Here is a 12,234-nt window from a genome sequence, read left to right as displayed (position 1 = left end):
AGACACCACAGTTGGGAAAAGATATGGAACTCTGATATTGTGTTCTTTTCACTAGTCCTGTAGATCTGCTAGCCACAGCTTCGAGTGATCTGACAGAGACACAAAGGTAGCTACCTTTCTACAACAGTCTTAAAAGTGGGTGACTGATATTTGGTCAAGGTCTTCTTTCTGTACCAGTAGCTGGATAACTTCTCCTCTTCCTCCACTTTTATTTTGAGCTCTCCAGTATTGGCTCTGTAATATATATTTTCTACTACAACTTTCTGAATGGCAGCTTATGCAACAGCAAGGATTGTTTTGAAATAGTCTTAAACCTGAGACCCAGTATTCTGGCAACTATTCCAGTGAATGTCAACTGTTTTGCCTAAACTTTCTTAACTGGCTCCCTTTGAAGTCTGAGAAACCCAGTCAAGGACTTGGTAGATAGGACATGACATGTCCTTTCCTAACTACCACATTCCATAATGTTTTAAAGTACTATCTCGGTGACCCTGAATAACTTGACAGACAGAGGACTGGTGAACAAATTGTCCCTGCCTAATCAAATTGCAAAGTTTGTTTTTTTTTATTTCAGTGGAAACCACATTTTACTTAAAAGTTTCTATTCAGTGTCTGCAACTCTCTTTACATCTCAACTCTTTTATTTTTTTCGTGTTCTATTTCACTGCACCTCCATCACTCTACCAATGATGCCAGCCTCACCACTTCCTTTATTTCCTTGTCTCCTTCTGTCTTTGTGCCATCTGCTGTGTCACACCATTTGCCTGGATTGCCCTTCTTGTCTCAGTGAATCAGGCCCCCATCTTCTTGTCATTTAATCATCTTCTTAAAACTCTTCTCCTGCGAGCCCTATGAATAATCCATGATAGTGTAACACCATCACCTCTTCTATCTGGGGGAAAATATTCCAAGTTATCACTGTTGGCAAGCGACTGAGGTTTTGTTTGACCTTTGTCTGTCAGGCCCCAACCTTGCAATTGAATCAATATGCTCAAACTCTTGTGCCCATGAGGAGCAACATTGACATGTGGGAGTTCATGAAGGCGTAATAGCCTGGCCGTGTGAATCCAATTGCAAGACTGAGGCCTTAGGTGTTCATCCTGCAAAGACTTAAGCACAAGCTTAGCTTTATGCACTGGGAGTAGTCCATTGCCTTTAGGGGGATTACCCCGTGCTTAAAGTTAAGCATGCACATAAATTTTTGTAGAGTCAGGACCTTATAATGTAAACTCCTCAGGTCAGGGTCATCGGTCTGGTTCTACTTTCACACTGGTGTAATTCTGCTGACTTCACAGGAGTTACTCCTTATTCACACTGGAATAACTAAAAGGAGAATCAGGCCCCAAGTCTATTTGTGTATAGTACGGTACCAAGCACTTATTCACACTTAACAAATAATAATAATAGTAATTGTACTGCTGAATGAAAACTAGGAATGAAATTGGCTCTCAATCATTTTCATTGCCTAACATGACTGAATTGCAATAGGCAAGCAACAAGTTTGAGGCTGGAAAAGAAAACTTAGCTCTTTGAAATTCTTTCACGTACAATAATCAACGTTGGTGTTAGTAACGTGTGATAAGTTTGTTTATATATATAATGTATATAATACACAAATATATATATTTATGTATATATATAATAATTTGAAGTGAAACTTTAGATTTAACAATGAAAAAGCCCATACAGATGCTCTGCGTGTCCTAGCAATAAACTTTCAATAACAATGATGATCTTCCAGCAACATTAAATACTGATATACAAGTTAACTCTCGCAAACAGCAACATTTAAAAATAAAGGAAATGGAGGTAATGATCTATCACAGAACAATTGAGGTGATTTTAATATACAGTGTAGTGATATTAATGTGCAATTATATTGCTTTGAACTCTGCATTATGGAGTTCTTCAGGAACCCACAGCATGGCCTTAATACAGTAATTTAATTTAAGATCCTTTATCTATGTGAAAGGGGGAAAGCAGGAGAATTGTCAGGATTAAAATTATCTAAATTGTAATAAAAGCACTGAGTCCAGCAATAACATAGTATCCTTTAGGAGGAGGTAAGACACTCAGCACTACATTACCTTATGTAACTAATCCTCTCAGCAGCAATCTAGCCTGAAGCCTTCCTCTCACAACAGTTAAAAACAGTGCCTGTGCAGAAACTGGGCAGCTCAGAAGTGATACACACTTGTACTGAAATTATATTTTACATGTGGATTAGCCAAGTCTCTCTCTCTCTCTCTTTGTTTTTGTTGGCTTATGCTAAATCCCATAGATTGTTTCAGCGAAAAGGAATTTTGCACACACCCTATTGAAAACGTGAAGTAGCGCACCCAACCAGCTATATTTGGCTTCCATGTGTGCTATTACCTACACCCAAACAAAACATGATATTATCTACTAAAGGTTTTAATTAGCAAGAAAATGAATTGTAAATGAATTAGTCACTTTTACTTACTTTCTAACAGTCATATTCAACTCCTATTGAAGTCAATAGCAAAATTTTCATTAACTCACATCGGACCAGGATTTTGCTCTAAACCTTTGGTTGTTTGGAGTGAGCTGATGTCTAGATAAGGTTTGATCTCTTCACAAAATTGTGAATTTACTGAGACGAGATCTCTTTAAAAAGACCTCCTGATGAAATATATATTTTCAGGAATACAGTGCTTGTAAATCCAATTCTCCTATTATTTCCTTGGGTTTTTTTTAGTGTCATTAGAACAAACAATGGTGACAATAAAAAGTGATGTATATAATAACTGCAGTCAGACAACAACAGCCTGTGTAAGATGATGCTGTGCTAAGAAGTATTTATGACTTAGAATTAGGTGTGTGGATTGAATCCCAATCCAAAACTGGTTTTCCTGAAGGCTCTCAGCCTTAGACAACCATCATTAAGGTTCACATAGTGGGCTTGATGGTAGATTGAGGGGGAAATTGATCTGATTTAAAAAAAAAAAAGCTCAGTTTTTATTTAGTCATTGATGTAGTGCCTGCTGATTTTTAGAGGTAGTTAATCCATTATGAAAAAATTGGTAACTTTCTCCCCGGTTATAATTTTCTCTTTCATAACAAAGTAAATCAAAGATGTTCATGACACTGAAGGCTTGTTCCAGCGCATAGCCGGTGTAGAGTGTTGTGCATAGAAACACAAGGTAAAGAGTAGTGAGCACCTGGGAACCTGATGCTGCATTAATAAGAGCACTGCAGTGTGATTGCCAAATTTCTTTTGCTAAGCAGCCAGAACAGAGCAAAAAGAGAGTGGCGGGGGGGGGGGGGAATGCATGCAGATGATCACCATTGAGACCATGATTCCTCAGAAACTTCCATGTTCTACCCACATCTACTCCTTGTTTGGCAGCGGGTCTGACTAAGGTTCTTCTGCTCAATGTAGAGGACTATCCCCAGTGTTTATCACTACTTGTTCCCATTTATAGTCTCTGTTCCTATAATACTACTGAGTCAATACATGGTGCTATGCTGCAGATAGCCTTACACATTTAGTGTGTCAGCATTGATTGGCATTTAAAACTTGATAGAAATGTTGTGGTGCTGGTTCTGATACTGCTTTTTTTAGGACGAGAGCATACTGCTGGGAGGATACCCATATAAACAAAGCATAATTATGCCTGTGATATATGCCGACCCCCATAGTCTGTATCTACTAGTTGTATTGTATTGCATCTTATTGTGAATATTCTGTGTGTTCAACATACAAATAGCATGCATTGTAATATTTGATTTTTAATTAACTAATGAAAACCACGTCCATAGAACACCACAAATTATGCGTTTTCCATAAACCATGTACAGTTTTTATTTAACATTTATTTTGCACATTTTGAAATGCATTCCATGTGTATTTGTCTTCTTCTTTATCTAGTGTTCATCTTTGTTTATTTCCTTGTGTTAATTTTTCCTTGAATTTTGTGAAGCATGATTTCTCATATTTTATTTTGTTTCTTTTAGGTTTTGTTTTGTTTCATAAGATCCCACTGGATGGGTAAATGAAATAAGGAAAAAAAATGAGAGAGGGGCTGTTGAGCTTGTTTGTTGAAGCTGCACGCTAGGGAGTGGACATTGTTCTTGTCCTGTGAATTGCCACATCTTTTGGACTTCTCTTTTAGACATGGGTTGTGTTTGGAAGATTCTAGACGTACACACAGCTCATTAGTTGTTTTGGAGACATCAGGGCAAAATCAGCCCTCAGGCCGCTATCAAACTCAAGAACGCCCAGAAATAAGCTATCAGATTCTTTTTTATTATCCTGTTTTTACTGTAGCTTCAAAATGGCATTTAAATGAAATTTGGTTACATTGTTTTCTCTGTCAAAAAGTTTTTCTGTTTGAACTTAACTGGAAAGATGTTGGTTTTGAGAAATAATATTTATTAAAGGTGAATTGCAAAGTTTTTTCATTTAAAAAATGAAAAAAGAAAAAATCAGATGTTTAAGGCCCAGATTCTACAACTCTTTTGCATGTGCTTATCTTTAAACTTGTAAGTAGTCCCATTGAATTCAGTGGGACTGTTGATGTACTTAAAGTGAATTGGGGCCTAAAATCTTGAAGCAGTAAACATATAGGTCTGATTCTGTAATCCTTATTCCTGTGAGTGGTCCCATTGGCTTTACTGGGAAGATTCTGGTGAGCAAGAATTACATGAGTTAGAGTTACAGGATCAGACCTTAGTCCATGTAAGTTGATTCAGCAAAGCCCATCCTTGTTGAGAATATCACTTAACTATGTGCTTAACTTTAGGCATGTGTTTGTGTCCTTTGCTGGACTGGGATGGTTTGAGCTGGAGCTTAGAATACAGATGCGAAATTAACATCTTTTGGTGTTGATCCTGCAAACCAAACATACACACATCACATGCATAAGCATTTTTAGGATCAGGGCCTACACTTGAAACATAATTTTTTAAAGTAATTTCCATGTCAAATACCTGCCGAATCCTGAGTTCAGTACTTGAGCTTTCTTATTCAGAAGGTGACATTGGTAAGAAAGAAGAAAAAAATCAATGAAAAATGTTTTTGAAATTAAAAAAATGAGTTAAGAGGATTCCCAGAAAGGGAAGCTGAGATGAACCTCTATAGAAATAAATGATTGTAAAGATGGGGTGTTTCCATTTCCACACACCAAATTTGTAGGTTTTGAATGAATGAACAGTCACTTTGATTTCCTCATAGTCTGTTAGAAGTTGAGGACATGCTATATGCCATTTATGGTTTATCTAGATAATAAATGTTGGTTTTGGTTATTTATTTTAACATAGGATATTTGGAAAAAAAGGAAGGGCTTCAGATTACTTTCTCTATTTAGATTTGCTTTTCTTTCTCTTTCCCTTTTCCGTTCACCCCATTTTTAATTTCTACTCTCTCTGTATTGGTGCGTCTGTTTGCTGTACTCTTTTTCAGTGTCTAGCTTTCGTCTACTTTACAATATTCTGTATTGCATCATTTGTTTTTGCTTGTTTCCTTCCTTATCTTTCCTTTGTTCTTTCTTTTCTTCATTGTGTATGATCCTTCCTTCACCTTTAAGTCTCTTTCCCAATCTCTTCCTCTTTCTCAGCCCAACTCTTTGACTGTCTTCTTACATTCCCTCCAATCTTTCACACCCATCATTCACTCTTCCCTCAGCATCCACCTTGAAGGAGTCTGCCTCTGAGTCTGGGAACATTTGTACTCATCTTGTCCCAAATAGGGAGTTATTTCTTTCCCCTTTTTACTGATAGGAGGAGTGGAGTTCTGGGGTGTTTCCTTTCCTTCCCACAAGCCAAAAGGCTCTAGTGAGGTGTCCTCTCCTGCTGTTCACCTGTGTAATGGATAGAGGTGGAGTTGGAATTCAATATATGTTCAAATTCCACAATGTCTTAGGTCAACCTACACATGCTTTCCTTGGGCAGCAGCATTTGATGGAGGGTAACAATTAGGGCTGTTCTTCACAGTCGGTCAGTTGGAGTGATATCAGCTAAACCTTTCTTTTGTTCCTTGAAATAAAATCAGAAAACATTGGCCTTCTCTCTTCCAAATGCATAAGGAAGTGTTCTTTCCAATTATATGTTTTGGAGATGCCTATTCTTTTCTACCCTACTGATCCCTTTAACTCATTTTTTTTAAATTGACTTTTGCACTGACATCTTGTTTGCCCATGCATCTCCAACTTTATTTAAATTGCTTCTGATGTAACTGGGCCTGATTCTAATCTCTTACACACTTGTGTAAATCAGGGATAACTGAACTAAAGTTAACAGAATTACAAAAGGATAGTACTGATGTAATATCAGAGCTTGGCCTGCTGGGCCAAATTCCAATCTCAATTACAATCGTGAAAATTCATTGTATTACAGTTAAGTTAGTCTGTGTTTACTCATATGTAAATGAGATAAGGATCTGACCCTTTCTGTTTTGGCAAGGAAAAGACTAAATGCCAAACTCAGAATTTGGCAACTAAGTTAAGGAAAAGATGGTTTTGAAATATTTTTGGTTTTGAAATTTAGTACATACATTCCATAAGTGATTTAGGATCTTACCTGACACTACTTGTGATTTATTTTGTAACACTTTGCAATTCAACTTTAAGGAACAATAATAGGTTTGAATTTCAAATAGTTCTACTCGTACTGACACAGTATTTTGGATTTTATGTAACCAAGACATTAACAAATCGGAACTGATGTATGCACCATTGATATCTATATACAGATATAGATATCTATCTATCTGGCAATCAATCACTGTAGGATATCCTTGTTGAGTATTTTGTATGATATCTTTTTCATTAATCACTAAATGCACTGTTACTTAATACAGATATTCACAGAGCCTTATGGATTACAGCATGTGATTAGTTACTACTATTTTTTTTAACAGTGACAATGTTTAAATAATGGAACTAGGCTACCTGTTTCTAAAATATTTTCTTTCCGTTACATGAACACATTAGTCTCTTAAAGCTAAAGGGAGCTGAACTTTAAGCAGGGAGATTGCAATACACCCTAAATTGGTATTTTTCAGCTTGATTGTAAATGACATTGCCTGTCACTTTAGAGGTTCTAATCTGCCCAAATGGTGTGGGTTTACAAAGAGTTCATCTAATTACAGAATTCCCAACTCTTTAAAATAAAGTGAGATTCAAACCAAGAATCAGGTAGGAGCCATTAAAATGGTAAAAGTCACTGAACATCCAGCATGTGATACTAAAAACCTTTTATGTTATTTCACTGAGCAATAAAAAGTTCATGAAACATTTAAAGGACAAGTTTAGAAGTTTGCCAGACCTGAAAGGAAATCAAAAATATATTTGTATTACACTAAAAGAGGTTTATTTATGCTATAATTTGTTTTAAAATGAGGATTAGTAGATCAAGCAGATAAGAGCATTAAAAGGACATATGGTAAAACCCTTCTGTTGGTGAGCAGTTACTCACACAAATAGTTCAAGTGACTTCAGTGGGACTACTGCTCACCAGTGTAAACAAGGGGTTGCACAATCAGGTCCTTTTAATAAGTAAGGGTCTGCTCCTGCTCCCACAGAAGTAAATGCGAGTTTTGTGATAGAAGCACATCCCCATCAGGGAAGGAAACCTCTCCAGGAAACCTATGAACCACATTTTAGTTAGAAACCATTCCACTTAATATATTTCCTGTATTTATTATTTCTAATTCTTTGTGGTTATTGACCAGAATCTGGTCCTCTCTCCTGGCACAAATGGCCCCTAAAAGCATTTCCCCAAGGATTACAAGGCTTTTTATGGGTGCTTACCGTTACAGGTATTGGAATGCAGTTTCTGTTGATTCTGATCCTAACATAAAGGTCCAGTGTTTAAAGGATCCTCCATCCAGCTCTCAGTTTTGTGCCTACATTTGGGCATCTAACTCTCATTTTCTGATGCCAAGAGGTAGATATCCAAAAGCTATTAATTCAAGGCCTGTAAATTGGAAGCAATTAAACAAAACCTTAGTCCTGACACCTTTTTGATTCAAGTTCATTTTCTTTTGTTGCATCTTTACCTATTTGAGGTCATAGCCATCCTCTTCTGTAGATGTAGTGTTGGACAACCACAACTGATGTCCATGTTCACATCAGAGAGTACTCAAAAGCTTATCTGAAGTAGAGGTGAATGACTTCTTGGTTTGGGAGCTGAAACAAAGCACCGGGGAAAAAAACAATTTCAGGCTGAACAAACTGTTTAATTCAGTCTGAAACAAAATGTTTTGTTTCTATTTTTTTACCCTTTTTTGTAAATAAATCTATCTAAATTTATAAATGAAGTGTTTCAAAATGAAAAGTTGAAACATTTCATTTTAAAAATATTGACAAAACTTTTTTTTTGGAAAATATTTTCAATTCTTTTTTGGCCAAAACTATTTGCCGAATTTAACCCAAATGTCTGAATAGTTTGGGTTAAACTGGATTTTTGGCAAATAAACTATTTGTCTGAAAAATCCCACCCAACTCTGATCTGAAGCTTGTTCCAGTTTTTTGAGACTGCTTCATTCTTCCTTCCCTACAACCCTCAAAGACTTCACTGACTTCTCCCTGTCCTCTCAAGCCTTCAGTAGCCCCCAACTGTCCTTCCCTGTCATTCTCCAGAAAGCCCCATCTTCATCTTTCTTGCCCTCTACCAGGTCTCTTTGCCTGGGTGTGCACACATTCTGAAGAGTTAATCCCAGGGCCCAATAGCTATGGATGCTTTTCTGGAGGGCTTTGGCACACTATAGGGGTAGGTGCACCCAAGTGCAATGTATGCCCCAAATTGTGCAAGGTTTAGAATTCGTAGCAGCAGAAAGAGTTCCTGAGTAGCTGGGCACATAATGTGGTTTTTCAAAATGGAAATGGTGTGTTGCGGGGATGCAACATTGTAGAGAAAACTGGTGTTATATGTCGTTGCCTTGCTTCAACAAAAATGTCTAGAACAAAACTTTCAAAAGTGGCCTCTGTCTGTGCTAGCACTTTAATACCCATAACCATCCTCTGCTCTGTAAACATAAATGGCTAAGTTAGGTGGAAATAAGATGTTTGTCTACTCTGTTTACTTACATAAGTGCTATTTTTAGGTCCATCTGTAGAGGATTAATTGAGGCCACTTTGCAGCTCTCCCCATAAGAATTTAAACTTTTTAAGACTGAAGTAATAATGGTAGTGGTGGGAATTAAAATACACAGCTAGAAACAGAACTAATTGCTTCTGTATTGTACAAAATAATTACAGTTGCATTAACACGAACACATCTTCAGTTGGTGTAAACGTATGTTGCTTCATTCATTTTAATGGAACTATACCGCCTAACACCAGCTGGCAACCTGACCCACTGAGTTCAGTGCAGAAAATGTACAGATCATTGCTTAAAGGTGCAGAGTCTCAGTTGGGATTAGGGTTGATTGAAGAGGTCAGTCCTGAGTGTCAGCATTCTGTTTACAGAAGGGGCTAGACATAGTCTCAATTCCAGGTAAAACTTTAAAATGAAAATGAAGGCAAGAGACTAGAGTTGCTACCATTTTCTTACATTTCATCTCATAGCCTGTTGCTAGGTTTTAATTAAATCACAGAATAAACTGGATGGTGCTCACATCCGTACAAGAAAATGGAGTTACTTTAAAGTTCAGACATTTGCTGAAAAATATAGAAGCACAAGTGCTGCTGGGTAAGATTTCAGATGTGCATGTGGTGGGGGTGTTACTTGTACTGAACTATTGGTGGAAACTGGGTGAAATCCCTGGCCTACTGAGGTCAACTGGAGTTTCCTATTGACATAAGTAGGGCCAGGATTTCACCCTCTGAGTTTGATTGTGTGCGCACGTAAACCAGTTTTGTACCATTATAATGCCATTGATTTCATTGGATTGACTGCTGATTTACACCAGTGTGAGAGCAGAATCAGGCCCTCATCTCACAAATTAGGCATGAGAATAGAGGTTTCTTAAGTAAAGTTGAAACTTCTCTCTCTGCTGTTCAGAACTCTACACCTTTAGTTTCTTTTAAATGTTAGTTTCAGTATAGAAAACGTAACCTCTCTGTATCCAAAGTCTGTTTTCTCATGTATCGAGGGAAATAATGCTCCAAAAGATTACCAACAACTAGGCATCCTAACATATCTTTTAAAAATACATTTGCTGTAATCCATCAACATGTTGTAAATCTTAGATTTTCCACTCCCAACATATGTTTAGAGCTGATTTTATATTTCTTGTAAATAATTGACAATCCTGTTTTTACTTCAAATACTATCTTAATAATGTGGACAGACTACATAAATGTACTTGCTGGACTTATTTTTAACAGGCCAATAAAGTTTTATAATTCATTATCATTGTGTCTTGTACTTTCTATAAATACTTAGCATGCACTTGGTATTTTACCAGTAATGTACAGTATTTTATTGGAAAACGTGTAATTCTATAGGGTGTGTCCTCAGTTATCACATGGTACCAGATGTTATAAATCAGTACAGTCTATGGATGTGTTTATTTAGTTGTGAATGATGGATTTAGCACAATTACCCAGAAATCCTTGTGACACAAACATTCTTGTAGGGTGAGTCCTGTTTAAAATTAAAAAAAAGAAGAGTTGGGGGGCTAAATTTACAAATATGGCTTACAAAATGTGTGTGTGCATATCATTTGTGAACACAATCAAACACTTGTGTATTCAGATCAGATAACTGCACATATAACTGTGGCCTTGATCCTGCAAGAGAATACTTCAGTTGGGCTTTGCGTAGCAGAGGGGTCTACCCAAATGGATCCTATTTACATATGGGTTTACAGGATCAGAGCTTATGTGCTTCACAATCACACAGCTGGTGGGTTCTGTTTTGGAGACTGCTTAGATAATATGATCCTTTAAAATAGATGTATAGAATGTTGACTACTTGGGTGCTAGGAGAAACCATGCTGATTTTTTAAAAAAATAACTTTGAAAGAAAAATCAATAATATGGTTTGAAGATTTGAATGCCATTGTGTCACTGTGAGGTTGCACAGTGGTTTCCTGAAAGACTATATAGAGGTAGAAAAAACAAGTTAAGAAGGTTGAAACAATTATGTCATAACTCAAGCCCAAGTTTTGTCCTTTTTGCACAGGCATCTCATAGTTCCCCCTGGATTTCATTGCAGGAGTTGGAATTTGGCAGATTCAGATTTTTCATAATAAATGGTCATTCATGTCTGTGAAATGTACAGTCCCAGATTTCCCTTCGGGAAGGACTGTAGATCCCTGAACATTTTACCAAATCAGCTTAATATGGTCATGGGAAATGACTAATTTTTCTTAAAGTTGGCATGGTGACTATGTCAGATAGCATATTATACACAGATGCTTTCTCAGTAAAATGTGCTATTGCAGACAACATAATGGAGCTTCATCATCCAAAAGAAATGAGCCTGATGAAAGGCCCATTCATATATTTTAAAAGGCTTTATATATAACTTTCTACTATTGTAATTCAAAGGGATATTGTCCATATTAGTTTAGATCCAAAATATACGGTGGCTTTTTTTTTTTTTAAAGGGAGGATCAGAGGGTAATAAAATGTAATATGTATAGAAATGTTTTAATGAAGTGAAAATGAGTGAAAAGTGTTAGGGTTTTGCCATGCAATATTTTGCTGTAGGGCTTGTCCCAAACTCAAAAGAAATGTACCATCTAGGGAGGAGAATGAAAAAGTGAAACAGACAAGAAACAAAAGTGAAACTGACCATTTACATTGTCCAAGATGAGTGAAGAAAGTAAACAAGCAGGATAAGTAGTAAAAAGAGATTTAAACTTTTTCAGTTATTTAAAGTTTAATAATCCAAGATGACGGTAAAAAGACAAGCAATGATTCCTTTTATATATATATGAATTATATCTTAATAGTTATTTCTTTTAAAAAGAAGGTTCTTATAAAGAAAAATTATAAGAGAGGGGATTAGACACAAACATAAACTGCACACATTCAAAATTTTTACCAGTACATGTTATATGAATAATTGTTTTTGATAGTGCCATTTAATTTCTTCATTTTGAACATAGTGCAAGAATAAACTGTCAAGTTCATAGATTTTTTTTTTTTGGTTTAATTCCCTATTGTTGAATATAGGGAAGGAATGAAATACCATCACTGTCCATGTACAGTAACTGATGCTTTATTCCTACATTGTGTTAATAATCACAAGGATTAATAGGCTGTAGCTCAAATACACACACACACAGAGCAAATCTTGCAGTTCTGAGTTTGGCAGTGT

The 12,234-nt window shown here is 36.4% G+C and overlaps 1 protein-coding gene across 5 annotated transcripts in view; it reads left to right on the top strand.

The window, feature by feature from the left end:
- Positions 1–12,234, top strand: part of NTRK2 (neurotrophic receptor tyrosine kinase 2) — a 272,799-nt gene that overhangs the window by 121,925 nt on the left and 138,640 nt on the right. The window contains exon 13 of one of the 5 annotated variants that reach the window (XM_073345044.2): positions 3,979–10,315. The exons of the other annotated variants lie outside the window; for them this stretch is intronic. Within the exon in view, the coding sequence (XP_073201145.1) occupies positions 3,979–4,016 (38 nt within the window). The 3' untranslated portion in view covers positions 4,017–10,315. Of the gene's footprint in view, positions 1–3,978; positions 10,316–12,234 lie in introns of those variants that run through there. 5 annotated transcript variants of the gene reach the window in all.

Source organism: Lepidochelys kempii, chromosome 5 (genome assembly GCF_965140285.1).
Source record: "Lepidochelys kempii isolate rLepKem1 chromosome 5, rLepKem1.hap1, whole genome shotgun sequence".
Taxonomy (NCBI): Eukaryota; Metazoa; Chordata; order Testudines; family Cheloniidae; genus Lepidochelys; species Lepidochelys kempii.
The sequence above is the reverse complement of the archived record's forward strand: the minus strand, read 5'-3'. Positions and strand labels throughout refer to the sequence as shown.